The sequence below is a fragment of the Leopardus geoffroyi genome, chromosome B3 (genome assembly GCF_018350155.1).
Source record: "Leopardus geoffroyi isolate Oge1 chromosome B3, O.geoffroyi_Oge1_pat1.0, whole genome shotgun sequence".
NCBI lineage: Eukaryota > Metazoa > Chordata > Mammalia > Carnivora > Felidae > Leopardus > Leopardus geoffroyi.
The window spans coordinates 121,788,291-121,813,483 of NC_059337.1; the positions used below are offsets into that span (position 1 = coordinate 121,788,291).

The 25,193-nt window shown below is 45.8% G+C and overlaps 2 protein-coding genes across 22 annotated transcripts in view; one reads left to right on the forward strand and one right to left on the reverse strand.

Moving 5' to 3' along the window:
• Positions 1–24,189, reverse strand: part of ANGEL1 (angel homolog 1) — a 45,000-nt gene extending 20,811 nt beyond the window's left edge. For 2 of the 7 annotated variants that reach the window (XR_006705166.1, XM_045451612.1), the window contains exons 1-9: positions 24,087–24,189; positions 23,752–23,930; positions 11,536–11,650; positions 7,275–7,850; positions 6,163–6,389; positions 5,631–5,700; positions 4,586–5,019; positions 1,946–2,072; positions 1,315–1,425 (exon numbers count right to left, since the gene is read on the reverse strand). Coding sequence is in view for 5 of the 7 variants with exons in the window: in XM_045451612.1 (XP_045307568.1) it covers positions 1,315–1,425; positions 1,946–2,072; positions 4,586–5,019; positions 5,631–5,700; positions 6,163–6,389; positions 7,275–7,850; positions 11,536–11,638 (1,648 nt within the window). In the remaining 2 variants the exon portion in view is untranslated. Of the gene's footprint in view, positions 1–1,314; positions 1,426–1,945; positions 2,073–4,585; positions 5,020–5,630; positions 5,701–6,162; positions 6,390–7,274; positions 7,851–9,748; positions 9,884–10,553; positions 10,701–11,535; positions 11,651–23,751; positions 23,931–24,086 lie in introns of those variants that run through there. The other 5 variants (XM_045451614.1, XR_006705167.1, XM_045451613.1 and 2 more) reach the window with 5 other exon arrangements.
• Positions 10,014–25,193, forward strand: part of LRRC74A (leucine rich repeat containing 74A) — a 49,365-nt gene continuing 34,185 nt past the window's right edge. For 11 of the 15 annotated variants that reach the window (XM_045451617.1, XM_045451619.1, XM_045451624.1 and 8 more), the window contains exon 1: positions 10,020–10,143. In XM_045451617.1, coding sequence (XP_045307573.1) covers positions 10,071–10,143 — 73 coding nt within the window. In that variant the 5' untranslated portion in view covers positions 10,020–10,070. The other 4 variants (XM_045451618.1, XM_045451628.1, XM_045451620.1 and 1 more) reach the window with 2 other exon arrangements.

The following is a 25,193-nucleotide window of genomic DNA, read 5'->3' on the forward strand; positions in this document are numbered from 1 at the left end:
CTACTTCTTTCCTGAGTTCTGCAGCTTCTGTTTCATCTTCCGATGCCTTGCCATTTGCATGAACTTATTCTATAAAGGCAATTGTTTTTGTACTCTTATTTTATAAAGGCAATTGTTTCACTTTTTTATTCACGGGACAATGTTCATAATTTTTCACATGCTTCATGGCAACAATTTTTATCTCTGAGGTAAGCATTCTTTATCTGCCTTTTATTTTTCCGGTTCCTTCTGCTTTTCTTTCTTGCAGTATTCTAGCACAGATCTCATGCTGGCTCCTTTTAGGCAGCCCAGCTTTGAATAAGTCGAGGTTTTTCTATACCAGCTATCTGTATAGTTTCTCTAAGGGAAGAACTGTATAGGCACTCCAAGGAAAAGGAATATTCCTGACGACACAGGGCCATATATGAATATATGAGTCCTTTTAATCTTGATTTCTCCCTCCAAAAGCGATATGCAGCTCTGTAAGTATCTCATCTCCCCCCTGCCACTAAAACTGCTTAATGCAAATAGGGCTTGATTCCTTGATCAGGCTTTTCTCCAGTGCCTCTTAAGACCAAAACAGGTTCAGAAAATCTCCTGTCACAACCTGTGCAACTTATTCTTGCTGATGAAACAAGGGATTTTAGTTTTGTGGCTTAAGGTACACTCCTCATCTTGGAGAAATGCACTGTGCTGATTCCTTGTGAGATGCATACAGTCCCCAGATAAGTCCCTCCACACTCCCTCCAGCACCCTTGCACGATCTCCAGTGCTTTCTGCAGCTATTCCACCTGTGCTGTGATCCATGGTTTCAAATACCTTCAAAACTTCTTTCTCAACCACAGAGTTTATATTGCTTTTTTCCATTCTCCTTGTTGCTTTGGAATGGTTTCAGAGACGAGAAGAGGAGAATGTCAAGTATACTCTGCCATATTTGATCTGAAAGTTCTCAGTAGGAGTAACTTTTTATTACAAGCAGGACTACTGTCACCTGATGATTCTGAAAGCCCTGTCATGTGTACCTTCCCTCCTCTATGCCAAACACATGCTAGTTATTGGCAACTTAAGCCTAAAAAGGTTACATGGCTCATTTAAGGTCTCAAAGATGACTGGAACTCAGGTCTCTTGATTCTTGGCCTATGTTCTCACTGCACTGCACACCCATACGTGCATATGGCCAAAGAACTCCATGGACCTTCCTTCTAAGCATGTTTATCACCACAAGCTTACCTCTAACAATTACACTTACAAAAAGACTAAGGAACCACATAACTGACAAATATCAGGGGTGAAGAGGAAAGAAGACCAAGAAAACAAGCTTAGTTCCTACATTACCTGGCTTAGTATCTGTCACTCCTTCCATAAGAACCAGTCCCACTGGTCGCTGACAGGCGACATCACAGAAACGGAATCGCAGCAGGAAGTCTCGGCTATACTGTAGTCTCTCTGTAAACCAGGAAAAGCCATACAGTGAGAGAAAGGAAGACAAGCCACATGCTGAAACCTCCTTAATACCTAGAAGCTTCCAGTGTAGAGACACAGGGGAAGCCTGGCTCTGAAGACAAGCTGAATCTCCAACGGATAGGATTTAAAGTTGTCCATTTCACTGGGAGATCATGAGGACAGTGAGAAAAGCAAAGGAATTTGCTAACAGAATTGAAGGAATTACATTTTCTCTTGTCACTGAAATACTAGCTTTCTTCCAAAATGGGCACAGAGGCACAGCCAATCAAGGATGGGGTCGATGGGGGTACCTGGATGGCTCCGTTGGTTAAGCCTCCGACTCTTGATCTCAGCTCAGGTCATGATCTCAGGGTTTGTGGGTTCGAGCCCTGTGTCAGGCTCTGCACTGACAGTGCAGAACCTGCTTGGGATGCTGTCTCTCCCTCTCTCTGCCCCTCCCCTGCTTGCTCTCTCTCGGTTTCTCTCAAAATAAATAAATTTAAAAAATGTGGTACATGCTCACCTGATCTCTTGGGGTGACAGAAAGTGATATACTGACAGCAATCAGTAATACCCAGGGAGCTGGGCCATAGTGGGGCTTGTAGCTTCCTCTGGTAAAGCTGATGGGAGAAGTCTTCCTGTCCAGATACCTATAAGGAAAGAGCAGGTGGGAATGAGGACACCAAGATGGAAAAAGAAAACAGCCCATGATTTGGGACATGCAGACAAACACACGCACACACACAATCCCGCACTATATACATAATATAAGCAAAACATGTAAGTCTCTGGGTAAGGTTAAAAATAAGGAGCTAATTAAAACCTTATTTATTTATTTATTTATTTATTTATTTAGAGAGCACGCCTGTGCGCAGGCAGGGGAGGGGCAGAGAAAGAGAGAAAGAGAGAGAGAGAGAATCCCAAGCAGGCTCTGTGCTACTGGCACAGAGCCCAGTGTGGGGCTTGATCCCACAAACTGTGAGATGATGACCTGAGCTGAAATCAAGAGTCGGATGCTTAACTGACTGAGTCACCCAAGTGCCCCGTTTTATTTATTTGTTTGTTTGTTTTGAGGGAGAGAGAGTAAAACCCTTTTTGTTTTTTTAACTAGAAACACTGAATTGTCCATGAGGCAGAAATAAGGGGTAAGAGAATGAGGTATGTGCGTGAAAGAGAATAGAACGTGTATGAACATATAGTCTCCTAAATTTCACCTCAGAAAAATCTACCTGAGTCTCCACGGAGAATATCAACTTTCAGGGGCTTTAATCTGCAGTGGGAAAAGGTTTATCCTGATCTTTGGATCTTCTGGATCAAGGTCTAGCATCTTAAGCCTATCATGAGGAAACCACAGGGTCAAACCAAATGGGAAATGCACCAAAGCACTTTACCGTATCTATGTCACCATCCTCGGTCAAAGCCAATGAGCAGCCTGGGAACGGACAGAACGCAGTAGGGAAACACATTCGGCAACATCAGTCATCTGCATATCTCCAACGTGTGTAGCAAAATTCCCTTTATTTCATTTGACAACAACAAATATTTGAATGCCAAATATGTGCAAGACACTAGCTAAGTGGGGAGGCAAGAGCAGTGATAGAAACAATCTCTCTGGCCTTGAAGGACATAAATTTTCAATATGCCACCTCAAGTAAAACAGACCTGGAATCTAATAGCCACTTTCGAGCTGTGTGACTTTGGGCAAGTCAGTTAACTCCCTTGGGTTCAATATCCTCTACTATAAAATGGGACAGTAATACCACATACAATTAATGATCTTGATAATAATAACTGATTGTTAACCGCTTCCTTTGAAGCAGGAACTAGAAAATACTTTACTGTGCATTATTGTATTTGATCCATCAAACAACAACAAAAAAACCCCTCTGAAGTAGCTCCCATTGTTTCCCTAGCATATGGATGAAGTGCATGGGGCTTAAGGAAGTTAAGTAACTTGCACAGGGTAGCAGAGCAGGGTCTGGAATTCAGGACTGACTGGCTTCAAAACGAGTGCTCTGAATCACTATGCCTAATGGTGCCAGTCACATGGTAGGCACTTAAATTATTTTTCCCATTCTCTTGAGCTCCTTGACCATGGCAGCTTTCCAGCAGGATAAGGCCTTTCTCTGCATACATGAGAACCAGGATATTGCTAGCACTTGAGTAACCTCATTGAAATAAAAGTCCAAAGTGCTTAATAACAATTCAGCCATTTTTGTGCCCTGCCAAAAGTTAAGCAATAAGATGGACAGCAAGGACAAGACAGAGGACCAGGGAGATTAAGGGACATGTAAAGAAATCAGTACAAGCTGAAGGTCTATCAGCAAGGCTAAATACACATGATAAAACTGTAAGATATCTATGCTACCAACATTCAGCATTTAAAAGGAATGAGATAGATCCATATATACGTTGCTGAGTGAAAAAAACCAAACTACAAAACGAAACATAGAGTACACACATACACACAATAGATCAAATATCAGCAGTTAGAAGCAATCACAGCGTAGCACTGGTGGGGCAAGAGCTCTAGGGCTTGCAGATCCTGGTTACAGATCCTGGCTCCACCACTACCTACCTGCATAATCTAGAGCCAGCAACTGCCTAACTTCTCTACGCCTTAGTTTCCTCACTTAAAAAATGTTAAGCAACGACAGAAATTGTGAAAGTTGAGTGAGTTAATACATGTAAAGTGCTTAAAATAGCACCCGGAATCCAGTTAGTACCTAATAAGTGTAAATTATAATTACAATATCACAGGAACATAGTTATCACCGTAAATACATACAGAATGTTCTGGAAGACAACCACCAAACTTCAAACAGTTACTACTTCACTCTAAGGGGAAAGGTAAGGAATGTAGGTAATAAAGGTGGGTTTGGTCTTATTTTATGTTTGAATTCTTGCAAGGATGTACTTGTGTATTACATCTAAACTACAAATCAATGATAAAAATTGAAGGGATTTCAAGATGCCAAAGGCACCCAGGAATTTCTAACTTCCAGGTTTCCGAACAAAAACTATTCAACAGAACAAGAAAAGGCAGGAGGGAGCCAGAATGGGTGTAACTGAGGTCCCTGCCACAGAAGCAGCACTAGTTGCCAACACCTGAACCTCTCCCTTGGCCATATTCCCACCCCCGAAGTGGTTTCCCCCATTTCACCTTCCAGGCTGGCATCCCATGGTACTGGAGCTCCCCATCCCTGATGAAGTTGTAGAGAGGTGAATCAGGAACAGAATTCAGGTCCCCACACAAGATGATGGGGCAATGGCTGCCATCTGACAACCTGGCCACTTTGTCCACTTCTGCCAAGAGAATGGCCATCTGGGCCAGCTTGACATCACCCCGGCGTGGGTTGTATAAGACATGGGTATTTGCCACACAGAGAGGGGCCACCGAGACTTGCCCCAGGCCTTCTGGGACTAGTGGCTGCAACAGCAACACTAAGCCCACGTTGTCCCGATTGAGGAGCTCCAAGCCAGGCCGAAAGTACTCCACAGGGCTGGCACAGAGCAGACGGAATCTCGTGGGCTTGTAGCAGACAGCACAGCCATCTGTCTTACATCCGGTCCTCCTCTTGTAGAAACAGGTAAAACCTGCAAGGAACACCCGGCCAAGGAGATGGGTCAGAGTCCTTGAAGCCTGAATCCCTCCAAGCAGTGGCAGTAGCCGAGGCGTGTATGCCTAAGGCACTGCTCCCGCTGCTCCATAAGGGGAGTTCCTGTCCTTGCCAACTCCTTGGTTCTGCAGAGGTTCCCTTACAGTGGTAAGCAGATGACTGAGTGGCTAAAGGGGAAGTAGGACAGAAGGGTATGAAGAGACAGAACTCGACAGGAAAAGCATGGATTCTAGAGTCAAACAAATTGGAGTCCTAGCTGCACAAACTACTAGCTTTGTAGCATGGTGACCTTGAGCAAGTCACACACAAATTCACAGAACCTCAGTTTCCTCACTGTAAAACAGGGATAACAATACTCAACCTCACAGGGTTGGTTACTTCAAGGATTAAAGTCAATTAATTAATTCAAGGCAATTAATGCCAGAATTGCTTTAAAACTACAGAACTCTTTCTTTCTCACCCATACAAAGGAGGAGCTAGGGCACGGGTGAGAATGAGGATTTACTGAAGCAAAAGAAAAAGATGGTGCCTTCAGGAGAGAACAGACAGGGCCATAGGAAGCAAGACTGGTGAACACGCCAGCATTACCCATCATTCGCAGAGAAGGCTCCAGCTGCTCCCAGTAATGATCCTCCTGGACTTCCTGGAGACACAGGATCTGGAAAAGTGACAAGGAAACCAATCACTCCAGAGTACCAAGAGTGCTGGAGAGTGACTCCCACCCCAGGAGCAGGGACTGAGGGCAGGTGGAAAGCTGCTGCTGGTCTCAGGCAGGGTCACACTGAAGCTTCCCGCAGGGCCAACTCTTCCCATACAGCCACCCCCAGCAAGGAAAAGCCTAGACTTAAGCTGAGTAGACCCGAAGCATGTGCTGGGTTTTCCTGTTCCTTGAATCCCTCAAGTCTCCCTCCCTGCATAAAGGTGTTGGAAAGTGTGTACCCACGGAGTCTTCTGAACACCTGCCAAAAACTCATTTATTCCAGGCAAGAAGGCTCCAGCCCTAGGCAGAACTCTGACCCTATACACATATAAACTGTAAACTCATTTTTTAAGAGCATTTGGGAAATAGCCCAGGTCCAGAGCAAATACAAGATGGCACCTTCCCCCCTTCATCACTCACATCAGGGTCCCAGTGCTGGAATTCCTGCATGAGATTCGCAAAGCGATAGTTCCAATTGAGGATGTCTGGGTGGCAATGCAGGTAGAGCTCTGAGCTCTGCTGCATCAGGTCCTGGGCCAGGATGTTATAGGACATTAGAGTGAACTGGAACTGAGGGCCATCCCCCGCCTCCAGGCCCTGAGCATCTGGCTGAGTAGAGAAATCCTCCCATTCTCGCCACAAGATTTCTGCAAAGGGGTTGGGGAGAAGAAGTCCACAAGAAGTACATGTTATCCACAGGCCCCACCATCTCCACTCCTGACTCAGAGATACTGTGTCTGAAGTTCCTTTTTGTCATCTTTCCTGTCACCCATCCCTCTCTCTGGCTATTTGAGCAGTACTCTATGGACATTTCCAGACTAGACAGCAAGCTCCATAAAGCCAGAGACAATCTTGGCCTGTTCAGCGTGGATCCCCAGTACCTAGCATAGTACCTGGCACCTAGTACATGTTCAATAAATGAAGGCTGACAATTTCTCACTTCTGATAAATCCATGGGTCTCTGTGGAGGATCCCTCGGATCAATGTGTTTAATAGTCACCTGACATTTCGAGAGTAATCTTAGCCTTGGGTGTTTTCTAACCGTTATACTTGAAAAAGCCTGTGGAGCTGTAAACCACATGTTCCCCACCTCCCCTAGAGCATGGAGATGCAAGTGGGCTCAACCCATGTGAGCCACAGAACTCATTCTTCAAATTTTAATGGAAGCCAAATATGTAGGTAAAACTAGAAGATAAAATTCTGGTTGAGGCAGAGTACAGGCCCTGAGATCTCTCCACCACTACTCCTAGAAACAGCGTCATGGAGAATCAGAATCAGATGCAGTGCTTTCGCTTCTGCATCTAGCCATGTGACTTCAGGCATGTCCTGCTACCTCTCTGCATCATGGTTATTTCATCTGAAAGACCATGGGGCTGAATGAGACGATCTCTAAGGCCCCTCTAGATTTGACACTGTAAGATCAGAATACAGAGACAGAGCTCCCCACCAGAGAGTCTTTTCTTTAGCAATGGCTCTGCCCAGAGTGGAGACAAGCTGCTACCCTGGCTCACTCAGCCAGTTGTCAGACTCACCATGATATGGGATTTCCATCGGGGGAGGCTGCAACTGCCCCAGGCCCTCAAAAGGCCAGATGAGAGCCTCTTCCTGGGGCATAGGCTCAGGTGCTATGCTCCAGGCCACCACTGCAGGGTCCTCTTCCCACTGCTCTGCAGCCAGGGCACCCATTGGGAGGGCAGCACAGTCTGCATACTGGGGGCCGGTCTGCATGGGGACAGCTGTCCACACTGGGCCCTCGACCTCTGGCAGTGGCTCCTCTCCTAGCACCTCAGGGAAAGGCTCCTCCAGGTTCTCTGCTGCCCGTAGATCACTCAGCTGCCTGCTGGACCGCTTGTCCTCTGACACAGCATCCTGTTCTCCAGGATTATCCATCAGAAGCGCCAGGCTGCTCTGGGCTAGTCCCTTATCTACAAGGGGACCCTCACTCAAAGTTGAGAGCACCTGGCTCGATCCTTCTTCTCGCCACTGCTGTAGCAGGCCCTCACACTCCTCCTGGTCGGGCCCCCGAGGGGCCATGGCAAAGCTGCCCTCTACCTGGGTGGACGAGCTCTTCGCCAGGAGGGCATTTTTTCGACATGTGAAGAAAGCATCTAAGAAGCAAGGCAAAATACCATAAGATGACAACATCATCCAACCCATACTCTTCTCCCAACTAGAATGTAAGTCCCATACAAGCAAGAATCATATCCACCTTGCTCATTGTTGTACCTCACTGAGCCTGCCCATTTTAATACCTGGAACACCTCATCATTAGCATGAAGTGCTTACTACGTGCTGGGTGCTATTCTAAGTACTTCGTACATATTAACTAATGTATATGGTAGGGATCTAAAAGTATTCACTGTATGAATGAAAGAACAGCTATCCCACATAATCTAGGACAAAGATGGTCACATGTAACCACATCCCTTTTATCTGGAGGTTAAGGCTCCTATTAAACATCAGAACCAGAACTCTCTGGTTCTAAGGGCCATATTACATTGGAACCAGCACTTGACCCTGAATCAGAACCGTGGGTTACGACCTAGCAATGAAATTAACAAACCATGTGACCTTGGACAATGCCTCTGGTGAGATGAACTCATTCTTGCCTATAAAGTGGAGACAGGGGAAGTTTGAACTAGACAATCTCCAAGAGCCTTTCCAGTTTTATAAATCCTCTACCCTACAAATACATTCCAAAAGAAAAAGTCCTAAAGTAGACAAAAAGAGTGTCTCAAAATCTATACAATTTACTTCTTAGCAAAGGCCCTTGCTCTTTGTCTCAAAGCTATGTATTCTATTCATCAATCTTCACAAACTTCATTATCAGCTTTCCCATTCCATAACACACCAGAGGCTGTAAATCAGAAGACGCCAACAACTGACAGCAAGAGACAGCTGTCATCTCTCTGCTACGGCAGCCACAAATGACAGCCAACAGGCAAGAAAGCAGGTGGGAAAACTCTAAAATTAGAGCCCCCAAACTCCAAGCACAGTATTTTGGTGCGAGCAAACACCCACACTCACTAAATCACTTATTTACAACACAGGACAAGTGACATGCACGACACTCACCCTCAATCACCAGAGATTCATTTTATCAGCTCTATTTTTTAAAAGGCAAGAAAAGCTTCAAAATAGTTCAAATGTTGAAAGATACTATCTTATTTATAGTCTATGTTGATTTATGGCCCTCTAAACCAGTGGTTTTCAACCAGAGGGTAATTTTGCCCTCAAGGGACATTTGATATTATCTGGAAACACAGTGGCTGTCACAACTGTGGGGATGCTACTGGCATCTAGAGGTCAGAGGGGAAGGATACTGCTGAACATCCTAGAGTGCAAAGGCCGGCCCAGGCCCAAATGCCCATAATGCTGAGATTGGGAAACCCTGTTTTAAATCCACGGGCTGTGCTGCTGGCTTTAACCTCAGGGATTTGCTAATCCCCTGCCCCTGGAAACATCCTCTGCATACCAGATGGAAGAGTTTCTCTTGTTTACAAGTGTGAAAGTATTCGTTTTCAAATTTAGCAGATTTTTGGTGGTGGTGGTGCGGCGTCCATCCGTTGGTTTTTCAACAGAATCGTTTTATAAGGGAGGGAGGGAGGAAGGGGATGGGAAGCATATTAAGAAAACCTTCTGTAGGAACCAATACACAAAGTTGAAAGAAGTGGCACTACCTCTATGGGGGGGGGGGGGGGGGGGAAGGAGGGAGTGGCCCCTCCTGTGATCTCTCTAAACTCTGACTACTGGTCTATAAACCTGTGGACAAGTATATGTCACTAAGGCTGTCACGGGACATCAGAAGGGCTCCAGAAATGGCAGCACCATGGGTAAAGGAATCTGCTTTAATTCTCTGATAACAATTACTTCCGCAATATTGCTTAGTTGAGTGCCTACTATATTCTGGACAGTGTGCTAGCGCTAGAGCTACAGGGAGCAGGACAGACATGGCCCTGCCCTCCTGCGGCTTGCATTCTAGCGACAGACACACACAAATAAATACCTTAGTGGCTATTTTACATACACACGTTGCGTAAAGTTCCGGAAACGACAAGCACAGAATGCCGCTGAACCGCGTATTTCTAAGAAAGTAGTTCTTGGTCTGTTCCGCCCTCTAAATTGCCGGAGAACATTCTGGGAGTTCTGTGGGATCTGTCACAGGGACGGTCTCCTAAGAGCCTCGGGAATTTCAAAGACCAGGAACGGGAGCGCGGGCAGATCACGGAAAAGTGACGGAATAACTCTCTTCTCTCTGGGCGCTGGCTCCACCGCACGGGCTCTCTAAACCCAAACCCACGGGAGACCGCTTCAAAGCTGGGGGTTAAATGGTCTCCGGGTTGCGAGCACCGGGTTTTCAACCAGACACTCGGCTGGAGAGCGGAGAGGCGGCTGTGAAAGGTGAGTGTGGAGTAACCCAGGGGAAGGCAGGTGCGTGCGGGTCTTCGGCTCACACCCCCCGCCCCCAGGGAGTTCGGGCGTTCGCCTCGCCCCGAGTCGCCAACCCTCGCCGACCCCTCCCAGGGCCGTGCCTCGGCGGGCCCCTGCCCCTTCGCCGGCCTCTTCCCACGTTAACCGTGGCGCGACGCCACCAGGCCACAGGCGTGAGGGGGGCCGCCCGCGAGGCTCGTCGGCCAGGCCCGGGCCTCGTGGGGTCCAGGAGCGGCACCCGGGGCCGCCTCCCCACACCTCGGCCGGGGGGAAAAGTGGTCGTGACGCCCGACGCGCCGCACGCCGGCCCCAGGCCCCGCGGGGCCCTGCCGACGTGGGCCCGGGCCTGGCGCCCGCCTGCCAGGACGCGGGGCCGGTACCTGAGAGGGCACGGAAGAGGCGCGCGGCCGGCAGCAGCAGGTAACACAGGCACGACGCGATCATGGCCGGCCGCCGCGCTCGCGCTCGCTCTCGCGCCCGCCTCCCCTCCTCACGGCCGCCCGCCGGGTCTCTCTCAGCTCGGCCCCGCCCCCGGCCCCGCCCCCGGGGCGGCTCACGTGGTACCGCCGCGATTCAACAACAACTTTATTGGGAGCGCAGAGCCACGTGTGGGACCGCGAGGTCGGCGAGTCTGTTTCCGTGGCAACGGGCCCGGCCTACCTCCCGGAAGCCATCCAGGAGCCCAGTTTGAAAATTAAGCACCTCATTGGAGGCTCCCATAGTATCCATTCTAAGGCCACAGTTTCACAGCTACTTTCGCCACGGAGCTAGAGGGCCCACCTTGGGTACACTATAACCTCTCTGCCCCTCAGTTTTCTCATCTGTAAAATGAAGGGCAGAATTTTCTCTAAGGCCTCACACAGCCCTGACTTCTATAATCTCTTCTCATCCCAGAAAAGAGAGCCAGTTCTTCCCCCATTTGTTTACTTTTCCTGACTCTACTGTCTTACTCAGCTCAGATTCTAGGTCACAAAGTCTACACCTTTGTCTCCTCTCCCATCCTATTCAAAATGGGCCCTTTTTTTTACCCAATCTGGGGGAAAAAAAGGGGAGGGGTATCCCATTGGTAAAGGGTTCAAGAAAGGTGGGGAAAAAAATTTCACAAGGCAGGGACCAAGTCTGGTTTGTTGGTTAGTTTTCATTGAGGTATATCTCTCTAGTGCCTCCAACGATGCCAGGCACATAGTAGGGACCAAATCTTTGTTGACCAAACAAAGCATATGTCACTAAATGAAGGCCAGGTCTTCTGTCCATTGTGCGCTTACCCAAAGACCTCTGAGTTTCTCTCCCCCATCCCTCACCCTCAGTCTGCCTCAGCCGCACTCTGAAGGAAGGACTGTGTAATACTCCCAGGTTCGGTACCTAGTGTCTGAGCTGTGTGATTTCCGATTTGTGACTGGAGCCTCGGTTGCTCGGAGAAGCCCTCTGGAGAGTCACCAGATCCAGGACCAGCTGGGTACATCATAACACTGAAAGGCTAAAAGGAAGAAGAAGGAGAGAGTCAGTCTGGCTTCAAGTAACAGCACTCACGCCTTTGCCTGAGAAGAAGCAGGAGCCCCAGGGGCCATCTGAAGGTTGAGAAGCCTCTTACAAACTAGTGGACAAATATTAGCTCTATCTAAAGAGCCTCCAAAGCCAGGCCCACTCCTTTTATGTGGCTTAAATAAACCTTCCTTGTACCTTCCTTCTGTTTTGTCCCAGTGGTTACCAAGAAGTCCAAGTTATAAATCAGATCCCAAATCAAGGTACTTACCTAGGGACTGTGTTTCATTTTGTGAAATGAGGGTTCCCTTATCCACTTGGAAATGTTTTAAAAGTACAAACTCCTAGACCCTACTCCCAGGGTTCTGATTTAACAGGTCTGGAATGGGGCCATGGACAGTGACCAGGTTATTCTGGTATACAGTTTGGGAACCTCTGCTAAAGGACCTAATCCTCAACTGTGCTGTTCAATGCATGTGTGAGCAAAATGTGTCAGGCCAGCTCATGCCATATTCTTTCAGAGGCTTTTCCCGAGGCCAAGTAAGTGAGACTGATCTCTTTTTGTTTCCTAATCCACTTTCAGCTATGTTGGAAAGGGTAGGGGGTTGCGAGCATCACATGTTTTGGAGTGAGGCCACCTGAGTTCAGACCATGGCTTTGCCAGTTCCTACCTGTGGAACCTCTCGGGTTACTGAACCTCTTGAAACCTCAGTTTCCTCGCTGTGCCCAACCCAGAGTAAGCTCTTAGTGTTTACCATTATATGCATGTTTTTAACATAAGCGCAAACCAGCTCTGGCTACTACTAATGTAGGGTCACCTTCTACAATCTCTGGCAGAAATAAGGGCCTTCCAAACTGTAGTGTGGTACTACGATTTGCAGCTTCATCATGTCAGAAATATTCCAAGAAGAGAGACCGGATGAGTCCCTCGATTCATCCCGACTGTGATAACAGTGGAGGCAATGATAAACCACTGGGTGGTTTCAAGGACGCAGAACCTAACGAATAGGGCGAGTGGAAGGTTTTGCAATACTTTGAGGGATATAAAATGTTCTTTTACAGGGAAATTTTCTGTATGCAAGAAACTTAAGTTCTTGCGGGTTCAAATTTTACTTATGCCAGCAGGTATGTGTGGAAGTTCAAGATGGCTGCCCTTATTATTTTATTGGTCGAACGTGTACATTACACAGGCTGTCATGAAGCTTCCTTTCAGGATTGCAGAGGCTACTGAGCAAGGCCTAGAGCAGAGGTGCCCAAGAGAAATATAATGTGAGCCGCATATGTAATTGGAAAATTTTAGTAGCCTCATATAAAAAGCACAACAAAACAAACAAAAAAACAACAAAAAAAACGGTGAAATTAATTTTTAATAGTATGTTTTATTTAACCCCATTTATCCAAAAAATCAGGATTTCAACATCATCAATATTTTAAATTTTTTTTTTAACGTTTATTTATTTTTGGGACAGAGAGAGACAGAGCATGAACGGGGGAGGGGCAGAGAGAGAGGGAGACACAGAATCGGAAACAGGCTCCAGGCTCTGAGCCATCAGCCCAGAGCCCGACGCGGGGCTCGAACTCACGGACCGCGAGATCGTGACCTGGCTGAAGTCGGACGCTTAACCGACTGCGCCACCCAGGCGCCCCGTCAACATCATCAATATTTTAAAATAAGGCAACTTATGTTCTTTTTTTTTCTTCTTTTTTTGTACTAAGTCTTTGAAATCCAGTATACGTGATAGCACATCTCAGTTTAGATTAGCCACAATTCAAGTGCTCAGTGGCTACAAGGGGCTTGTAGATATTGTAGTGAACCTGCGCAGGTCTAGAGGGCTCAACAGCCTCTCAGATGGGATACACTGAAAAGAACTGCCTCCATTCAAATCTTATGATAACCTGACACCTGTACACTTCTCCTAACTTGGCTTCTGTTAGCCTAGTGTTTCCTCCTGGATCTTGGGATTTATGGCTAGATATTCCCAGAATGTGCCAGATTGGTCTGAATTGATACATTCACTCATTCACTCATTCACACATTCATGTATCCATTAGATACATGTTTTTATCAAGCACTCATCAGTGTTACCCCAGCCTCATCCTGTCTTTTCTTGACCTCCAGCACCCTCCTCCTCTTTCATTGCAGACTCTAGCCTTAGACTCCATTTTTCCTACCTCAAATCCTCCTATGCCCAATGTGGATGAGCCATCCCAAGCCCTAGAAGCTCACTGTCACCACCTCCTCGGTGGCCTCATTCCCACTGTACATCAGATACCCTTGGAGTATCGTTACGGGGTACTGCCCTGCCTCCAAAATCATAAATTCACACACCCACTCCGACAGATCACCTCATGGCCCACTTTTGCTTCTACTTCAGCAGTTCTCTAATTCCATCAAACCCTGGGGTTCTCTATTCTGTCCTCACACTTTCCCTCAATAACCATTTCTTTCTCTATCCAACATGGAATCCCCATGAGCCATCTTTTTTTTTTTAATGTTTATTTATTTTTGAGAGAGAGAGAGGCACGAGTGCGAACAGGGGAAGGGCAGAGAGAGAGAGAGGGAAACACAGAATCCGAAGCAAGCCCCAAGATCCAAGCTGTCAGCCCAGAGCCCAACACAGAGCTTGAACTCACAAACTGTGAGATCATGACCTGAGCCAAACTGACACTTAACTGACTGAGCCACCCAGGTGCCCCCCCCCCATGAGCCATCTTTTAAATCACTGTCTTCCCAGTATCATCTCTCTTGCCCATTGTTCTTTGATTACTCCTAGGTCAAGTAAAACCATTCTCCTTCTTGGCTCTTACATCTGGGCTGCTGAGCACTGGTGAATAAAATTACCAGCCCCTTGGACTGGAGCTCCTAGTGCGCTGGCCTCCAACCTCGCTTCAGCCCTCAACCCTCCCCAGCAATCCTGTGCTCTTAACTAGGTTTCTCTCCCTTTCCACGATGACCATTCTTCTCAAACTTGTTGTCCTATGATGTCCCTTCTTGTTCTCTGGAGATCGTCTCCCTACCAACTTTAGAGAAAAACTAGAGCCACCAAGTGAAAATTCTTTACTGCTTTTTGCCACACCAACTCACTGACAGGCAACTCTAACTGCCTTCCTTCCCTCCCAACACGATGGCTGGCCATTCCATCTTTCATAGGATCCTCTCCTCCTGCTTCTTCAGAGATTATGCTCCTTCTGCTCACCACTCTCCTTTTTTTCCTGGACTCCTTCCCATCAGCATTTAACCATGCTTTGGATCTCCTATACAGAACTCTCCCCCAGCCCAAGTCCTCCTCCAGCCATCCCTCCATCTCCCCATGTCTCCTTCATAGCCAGGCTTCAGTTGTCCACTCCTGATATTCATACTTCCTCATCTCTCATTCGTCTCATCTTCCTCCCACTGCAGTGGGGCTTCTGTCCTCATCACTCCACTGAAACTCCCCACCAGATTTCCCAGTGCCTTCCTTGTGGCCACATTTAATGGGCACCCTCCAGGCTTTATTATTTCTTGAATGTTCTGTAATCTTGCCTAACTCCCCGCCTCTTGTAAGATTCTCTTCTGTTGGTTTCTTTGACATTTTTGTTTTCCTTCTGACACTGTGGACATTTGTCCTAGTGTCTTTTATTTCTGTTCCCCTGAACACCCCCCTTTCAATGATGGTGTTCCCAGGATTTCACCCTTGGTCTCTTTCCTCTTCTTACTTTAAAATCCCTCCTTGAGAAATGTTCACCTTTCCAATGGCTTCAGATACCATTCACATACCAACAACTCACATATCTACATTTTTAATCCTTTCCCTGGGCCACAGACTCATAAATCCTTTTGCCTATCGGCCTCTCCAATAGATGGCCCGGAGGCACCTTAGAGATTCAACACACCCCAAATTGCATTCAGCACCTTTCCCCGCCATTCTCCAAAAATGACTGCCCCTTTGTCCCCTCAGCTCTTCTGTCCTCTTGGCTCTGAATGGCACAGTCATCTACCAAGTTACCCTGGCCTCAGGCTTTTTATTTTCCCTTTTACTCTCATATCCGAGCTGTTTCGAGTCCGAGTGTTTTGGCCTTCTTTATATTTATTCAGTAAGTCCACTTCATCCCTGCCGCCACTTTTTTTTCTTTTTTTAAAAAAAAATTTTTTAATGTTTATTTATTTTTGAGACAGAGATGGAGCATGAATGGGGGAGGGTCAGAGAGAGAGGGAGACACAGAATCTGAAGCAGGCTCCAGGCTCTGAGCTGTCAGCACAGAGCCCGACGCGGGGCTCGAACTCACGGACCATGAGATCATGACCTGAGCCAAAGTTGGACGCTTAACCAACTGAGCCACCCAGGTGCCCCTTTTTTTTTTTTTTTTATTTTTAAGAGGGGGAGAGAGTGAGCATGAGTGGGGTAGGGGCAGAGAGAGAGGGAGAGAATGAGAATCCCAAGCAGGCTCCACCGTGTCAGCACAGAGCCCAACGCGGGGCTCGATCTCACGAACCGTGAGATCATGACCTGAGCTGAAATCAAGACTCAGACGCTTAACCAACTGAGCCACCCAGGTACCCCCTGCAGCCACTTCTACCTGGCTTTGATCCTCCTCCTTTCCGCAGTCTGCTTTCCACGCTGCAGCCAGAGCAATATTTCTACTCTGGGAATCATGTCAGGTCACACTGATGCTTAAAACCTCTCTGTAAACCCCACTGTCCTCAAAATGCAGGCCAAACTCCTTAGCACAGCACCAAAGGCTCTCTGTTATTGGCCTCTGCTCACCTCCTATCTCTTCTGTCTGCTTTTCCCTTCCATCACCACTCCCCTCAATGAGGATCCCAACCCAGCTTCACTAAACCACCTGTGATGGCCTCAGCATGCTGCAGGGACTTTGTATATGCTTTCTTCCCAGCCTCACATACTCCTCCTCCCCTGGGTCTGCCCCTGCCCCTACCTTCATCTGCCTAATGGACCTTCAAGTTTCAGCCTAGACATTTCTTCCTCAAGGAAGCTCTCCCAAATCTCCAGCACCCCCCACACACAAACGTACCACTGCCCTCAGGCTGGACCAGCAGCCTCCTCCTCTTTGCTTTTCTCTCATCCTTGCTTATTCTGGACCCAACACGGTCACTGTCTTTTTACTCATCAGTACCCCTCATGAGGTTCACCACTCTGTTCCCCTCGCCTAGCCCAGCACTAGGGCATTCAACACACCGAATGAATGAAGAGCTTCAGTTTCATAAGGAAACCAAGCATAATAAAATCCACACTTGCAAAAGTAGACACATAATGGGGCAGTTCTTGCTTTATCATTCGGCAAGTGCCTTTCTTTCAAAGACCCCCTCATATTGGCCATTTTTTTCTTTTTATTTATTTTTAATATGAAATGTATTGTCAAATTGGTTTCCATACAACACTCAGTGCTCATCCCAACAGGTGCCCTCCTCCATGCCCATCCCCCACTTTCCCCTCCCTTCCACCCCCCATCAACCCTCAGTTTATTCTCAGTTTTCAAGAGTCTCTTATGGTTTGCCTCCCTCCCTCTCTAACTTTTTTTTTCCCCTTCCCCTCCCCCATGGTCTTCTGTTAAGTTTCTCAGGATCCACATAAGAATAAAAACATATGGTATCTTTCTTTCTCTGTATGACTTATTTCACTTAGCATAACACTCTCCAGTTCCATCCATGTTGCTACCAAAGGCCATATTTCATTCTTTCTCATTGCCAAGTAGTATTCCATTGTGTATATAAACCACAACTTCTTTATCCATTCATCAGTTGATGGACATTTAGGCTCTTCCCATAATTTAGCTATTGTTGAAAGTGCTGCTATAAACATTGGGGTACAAGTGCCCCTATGTATCAGCACTCCTGCACCCCTTGGGTAAATTCCTAGCAGTGCTGTTGCTGGGTCATAAGGTAGATCTATTTTTAATTTTTTGAGGAACCTCCACACTGTTTTCCAGAGTGGCTGCACCAGTTTGCATTCCCACCACAGTGCAAGAGGAAAAGACCCCCTCATATTTGAAATCTCACTTGATTTACAACTATCATTGTTTTTTTTTGTTTTGTTTTTTTGTTTTAATGTTTATTTATTTTTGAGACAGAGAGAGACAGAGCATGAATGGGGGAGGGGCAGAGAGAGAGGGAGACACAGAATCGGAAGCAGGCTCCAGGCTCTGAGCCATCAGCCCAGAGCCTGACGCGGGGCTCGAACTCACGGACCGTGAGATCGTGACCTGAGCCGAAGTCGGACGTTCAACCGACTGAGCCATCCAGGCGCCCCAACAACTATCATTGTTTTGAAAAGCACTTGCATAAAATGGGATCTTATTACATCTAATAATAATGGTGTCTGTTTCTTTCTTTGGTTGTGCTTCCTAATTTTTAAAATATGTTTGTTTATTTTGAGGGGCAAAGAGGAGGGGGGGGGAGAGAGAGAGAGAGAAAGAGAGAGAGAGGGGGAGAGAGAGAGGGAGGGAGAAAGAGAGAATCCTAAGCAGGCTCCATGCTGTCAGCACAGAGCCCACCGTGGGGCTCGATCCCATGAACCGTGAGATCATGACCCGAGCCAAAACCAAGAGTCAGTTGCCCAACTGACTGAGCTACCCAGGTGACCATGTGCTTCCTCATCTTGCCTTCTAACATGGTTTCTGCCAACTTTCTTGGATCCTTTTCCCTCCATTCTTTCCTTGGAGAGCTGGAACCTTCATTATCTTATGATCTTATGCTAGTGGCTATCAAATACAATGGCAAACTTTTCCTTAAAGGACCAGATAGGAAATATTTTTGGCTTTGCAGGCCATGGGTCTCTGTAGCAACTGCTTGACTTTGCCATGTGACTGCATGAAGGCAGCAACAGATATACCTAAATGAGTGATAGTGACTGTATTTTTAGAAAACTTCATTTACAAAACAAGCAGTGGTCCAGAGTTGGTCCTCTATGTATACTCTACTATAGTTTGACAATTCTTGAAATATATCACCCGCACCCAGACCCTTCTAAATCATGAACAGCAGCTTCCCTGAGTGGAGAACAAACTTGTCATGTTAAATTAACAGCAAGGGGGTCAGTGCAGAGAGGCAACATGGGCTTTGCAGCCAGACTTCATCTATATCCCAGTTCTGCCACTTTTTAGCTGTGTGATCTTGGGCTACTTACTTAGCCCCTCTGTGCTCAGTTTCCTCCTCTGTAAAATGGTAATAAAAAATAGTATCTCAGGGTACCTGGGTGGCCCAGTTGGTTGAGCATCTGATTCCTGATTTTGGCTCAGGTCTGAGCCATGGGGTCAAGCCCCACATCAGGCTCTGTGCCAAGCCTTGGGGTTCTCTCTCTCCCTCTGTCTCTGCCCCTCCCCCCTCAAAATAAATAAATAAAAGTTTAAAAAATAGTATCTCATATGCCCCTCTCCCACTGGCACTCTGCCTCTCTTTCTCTCTCTCTCTCTCAAAAAATAAACATTAAAAAAAATTTTAAACATAGTATCTCATAATAGCATAATAATAGACAATTTAAATGTAAACTCTACAGAACAGTGTGGTCACTTACAAGTGCCATATAAATGGTAGCTTATAGGATAGTACAGGGTCCCTCTGCCGTGTTCCCCACTAGTGGAAGTGTTGTAGCAATAAAATTGGCTATAAAGGAAGAAATTTTCATTCTCTTAGTAACTGGCCATACCTCACCCAGGGTGACATTCTCTTTGACTCATTCCAAGTCAAAATCGCAGCTCCCCTCCTCCCCAGGGACTCTCTTTTGTCCCTGCTCTGTGGATTAACTGTAGAGTTAGTTTACCTGCCGCCCCCTACATGCCTTATGCCTACCTCCGAGCGCCTCAGGGGCTCGTCTCACAAATTAGTAGTTTAAAAGTACAGCATTTTGATTAGATGGAATGTAACATGCTGGTTATACAGTCTGAAATGCTAGCCCCACAAATAACACCAAAGGATACATATAGTCAACAGACTTTTGACAGTGGTAGAAAGGCAATTAAATGGAGAAAAAACAACAAATGGTGATGGTTATACAACATTGTTAATGTACTTAATGCCACTGAATTGTGTCCTTTAAAAGGGTTAAAACGATACATTTTATGTTACCATAAATTTTAGTGGATCCCAGACCTAAATGTAAACACTAAAACTGTAAAGCTTCTATGATGCAACACAGGAGGAAATCTACACGAACTTGGGGTGGGCAGAAAGTTTAGCTATGACACCAAAAACATGATCCATAAAAGAAAAAAAATTGATAATTTTGATAAATTTTGAAAATGTTTTGATTATGGATTCTGAAAAATTATCAAAATTGTTTGACTTTATCAAAATTGAAGTGTGTTCGCTGTGAAAGACACTGTTAAGGATAAGAAGCGAAACCACATTTCTGACAAAGGACTTCTGCCCAGAATATATCAAGGACTCTCAAAACTCCATCGGAAAATAAACCACCCAACTTAAAGTGGGCAAAAGATCTGAACAAACGATAAAGAAGATATACGAATGGCAAAAAAACCCAAAAACATAATCAAGTGTTAGCGAGAACGTCGAGCAACTGATGCTACCATATCTTCCTACTGAGAATTCAAATCGGTACACCCCCTTTGGACTTCGGGTAACAACATGGTGGTTTCAAGGTTAAACATGCACCTGCTATATACACATGACAATGCCACTCCTGGGTATTTAATACTCAAGAGGAGTGAAATCTTACGTTCACACAAAAACCTGTATGTGATGGTTTATAGCTGCTTTGTTCATAATCACCAAGAAAGGGAAAAGATGAAGAGCTAGCAGGTGAATGGATAAGTGTGGGACATCCTACAGTGGAATATTACTCCGCAATAAAAAGGAACAACAAGGTACAGCTTCATGCAACAATAAGGATATATCTTAAATGAAAGAAGCCACCCCCAAAACTACACATTGTATGATTTCATTTATATGACTCCGGAAAAGGTAAAACCATAATGTTGGAAACGGAACAATGATTGCTGGGGGTTAGGTTGGGGGAAGGGCTTAATCATAAAGGGGCAGCATGAGGGAAAGTTGGGGGTGATGGAACTGTTTCGAGTGGAAGCATGGTAGTAAACACATGATTCTCTGCATTTGTTGAAACCTACAGAACTGTGCTGCACGAAGTGGATGTTGCTGAATGTAAATCAAGTAAAATCAACCAAGATAAGCAGGGAAAGATGAAACGCAGGCTGTGACAAGTGCACCTATGTCACAAATGCATCAAATAACCACAACGAAGGGGCTAGGAAGAAAGAGTAGACCTAGATAATTCGGGGGGGGCAGGGCAAGTGTCTTAACTGGATTCATAAGGATGAACACACACTCACAAAAAACAAAAACCCCTACATAATAAATACTGTATTCTAGTTGGTAAATTTGTTTCCCCTGTTATGGTTTACCAATCCTGACACTATTTTATATGTATACTAGAGATGAGCAAATAAGTAAATATATGGTTGAAAACGAGAGCCGGGTTTCTTGACGAGAAAGAAATGGCAAATATGCACTGGGGAAAGACATGAATGTCTCCTGTGGTGCTGGCTTACAAGCAGAGGTATTGGTGTATCCGTGGCTTCTGTTTCACATACGTATAGATAGATGGGTATGGAAATAAATACAGATGTGTGTTATACGCAGGTCAGTACCCATACATACATGCTAGCACCCATTTCCTCACTCTACCCGCTGAAAATGACTAGAAGCAGTAAGAACTTAACGGTGATGAGCATGCCAGCACCCACATCTAGGTTTTCACTCTCCTGGGAAAAGTGCTTGATGCCTGTGGTATGAGCAAACAAATAAAAATGAAAGGCGGATAGCATGTCAAAAGGGCACCGGGGCCAGCCTGAATGAGCTCCCATAGCCAAAGTTGGAATGTGAACAGCAAAATAATGATAGTATTGTACTGTAACCCGAATAATAAAATAAGCATCCATGATCCCTATTAATGTAAACCACCAAATAAATAAATGAGGGAAAGGGACCACTCTTTCTTACAAAATTCCAATTAACAAAGGTAGAAGGATGGTAGGAACAGAAAATCACCGTTAGGACACAATAGTACTTGTTGAGGCAAGATCTCAATAAAATCCATGGGTGCTGGGGTGCCCGGGTGGCTCAGTTGGTTAAGCATCCAACTCTTGATTTCGGCTCGGGTGATGATCTCACAGTTTCATGGGATGGGAGCCCCACGTCAGGCTCCACACTGTCTGCATGGAGCCTGCTTGGGATTCTCTCCCTCCTCTCTCTCTCTCTCTCTCTCTCTCTCTCTGCCCCTCCCCACCTCAAAATAAATAAGTAAACATTTTTTAAAATGTTTAAATTTTTTTTAATTTTATGATATTAAAATTATTGAGCAAAAATTTTAAGCAGAAATAAGATATTTGCATAAAATATCTTCTCCAAAATATGTATTAATTACAAAGGGGAAAAGAACTTTACAGTAGATAAACCCAGCAGATCCCACCCTGACCAAGAGATCGATGTGATACATATTGATATCATGTGTCCCTGATACACACTGAGAAGGGCACATCAACTTTGGCACCCTTCCCAGTAATCATGAGAAAACATCAGACAAGCGCAAATTGAGGGACATTACACAAAATATCTGACCAGTACTTTCTATAAGGGGTCAAGGTCATGAGAGACAAAGACTAAAGAAATGTCATACTTTGGGAGAGACGTGATAACACAGTGTGGGATCCTGGATTGGATCCTGGAACAAAGAATGGACATTAGTGAAAAAACTGATAAAATATAAAAATGGTCTGTAATGTAGTCAATAGCATTTAGCACTGTTAATTCCTCAGTTTTGGTAATGTTTCTGTGCAAGATGTTAACACAAGGGAAAGCTGGATGAAGAGTATATGGGAACTCTACTATTTTCGTAACTCTGCTATAATCCAAAATATTTCAAAATTAGAACTTGAATTAAAACAGGATATAATAATAATAAACTCTCAAAATAACACACGAAAAGAAGTTGAAAGTATTACATTTCATGATTTCTAAACAGATACAAAATTTTTAAATTGTGGTTCCTGAACATTTTTATTTCTCTAGAATGAACTCTTCCCCAAATAAGTAAATAATTGCTGCCCATCATTATAAAGAGAAGCCCTGATTAAATCATGCTCCTGTTCAAAAATCTTCAGTGGCTTTCTATTGACTTTTCACTGCATTTGAATCTATTTATGAAATAGCTCGTGTTCCTTTTGTGCCTCTTTTTCCCACTACTCTTTGCACCCTATACTCCTCCAAACCCACCTTGGGCTCTGTTTCCTTCCTTTATTCTGCCTTCCTAGAAATGCCTTTTGCCAGGACTCTACTTGTCCAGAGCCCACAAATGCTCCGCAGCATGAAGAAACCTCACTTTCCCTTGAACTCCCAGCAAATCTCCCTCATGATCCTTATCAATTTCCAGTACTGCCTGGTGCCTCTGGCTGCTGGCTAGAGTGCTTTCCTCCAAATTTTCTAATTTGCCCTTGGGGCCTGAGACCACATGGTACTGTTGAGGCAGAGCACCTAGAGTTTAGACCAGGATCTACATACTCTCCAGTCCCATTTTTCTCCTTTAAGGACATTTTCTATCCACTTCACCAGCATGGTGTAGACCAGATGCCCAAAGAGTCTCCAGAACTCATGCTTACCAAATCATCGTGGGAGTTGACCAGTCCCCCTGGTCTATTTGGTGTTTCTTTCAAGGAACTACATGAGATGGGACCCCTAGACTGGTGTGGTCATGCTGATTTGGGGTGACTCCAATTCTTTATGTGAACAGGAGCTCTGCCAAAAATATTTGCCCACAACCCTCATACCCTAGGAGTAGCTGTGTCAATTTCTATCTTGTATCATACATGCCTTGAAGGGTCCAAGCCATAATCATGTCTGCATTCCGTCCCCACAGTGGTGCCTAGCATAGTGCCTTTTACATAATAGATGCTCTATAAATATTTTTCAGAACAAATGCCTGAAGGAATGAGTAACGTGTCAGATGTACCTGTTTCTTTTGGTCCAAGCCTCTAACTATGTTCTCCCTACACAAATTCCCAGATGTTCCTCATTCTTCTGAGTGGCAAAGAGGGATTTCCGTGTCCCCAAGCCCTCCAGTCACTGACCTGACCGTTGATGTGCTGGAAGCTTATCAAGAAGGAACAAACACGCCTCCAGATTCTCTTGATAGTAAACTGCAAGTGAACTTCAACTCCAAGACATGTGAAAACAGCCAAGCGCGGGAATGATGGTTGAGTGGTTTCAAGTTAGGCAGCCCAGTAGTTTGGATTGAACAGTACTTCGACTGCAACAAATTGTAGTGATAGAGCATATGTTTGTCGTGCTTTGCTTTTGATCTTCTGCTCCAACGTTGAGGATACTCTCCCAACGGGGAAAGAAAAAAGGAATGAGAACAGGGTAGAAGAAAACTGACTTCACCCATCACTGAAATATTTCGTACCTGAAGCACAACCACCTTGAGAGAAGAACATGGTGATGCGTCTTCACAGTCACCTGATTAAGGGGCTTGGATTTGTTCCTGACTCAGAGGGAAACGCCACCACCAAGAAGCCCCCCCACAACACCTGCCCACTCACAGCCGAGCCCGGGCTCGGCCCCAGTGGACATATGAGGAAAGAGGACTGCCAGAGCCACCAAGAGGGCGGGAGGCTGGCTGTTGCCAGGTCCACCCGTGTGGATCACAATGGCTGCGTGAGGTCATGGAATGTTGAAGAGGTGACATTAAAGTGGCTCTTAAGTCACAAAGTCGCAGGAGGGTGGGCATCCTTTTGACAGGGCTCCCGGGAATAGAGCCATACCACTCTCCCTGATGATCTCAGCAATTAGCTGCTTCTCCCAGACAGAGTTGGGGTCAAATCCACGCATGTCCTCTTCCCACCAAAGCCCACTCTCTCCAGGCTTGCTGGGGAGGAAGAATAACTACAGCCTCCCTGGGATTTGTCTGTGTGAGGGCAGGGTGCACGAAGTTTGAGGCAGAAGTGAATGGACAGGTGTGCTTCTTAGGGAAGCGGCAGAAAGGTGACAAGAAGTGGACAGTGGCCCCCGAGAGGGCCCTGGCGCCATGGACAATGATGAACCTCTTGAGCCTGAGACAAAAGGTGAACAGGCATCCCATCTCTCACCACTCGGGCCCTCCTGGGCTGTCTCAGTATAACACCAAGTGATCACAGGGACCCTGAAGCCCCCTTCCCTCCTCACCCGGGATCCTCTAGAATTGGGATGATGTGTTACGTCAACTTGGCCCCAGGGCCTCCCAAACAGGGAATGAGAAGTTGGAGGCAATGCTATGCTGGAATTGGCTCGTACTAGCTCTGGCCAACTTTAATTTCCGCTTTGTGAGCTGTCTGACATCATGTTGGTGGTTTGAAATCAGCCATGCTGGGAATATTTACCCCACCTGAATTGGCTAACTTTACAAATCGAGGATTTTTTTTTTTTTTTTTCCCCCCGGAGAGCCAGTTAAACATGTAATAGCATTCTACTGGTTGGATGGAATTCCAAAATTGTGTGTCTAATGAGAATATTGAGACTCAGAAAGTCATAACTT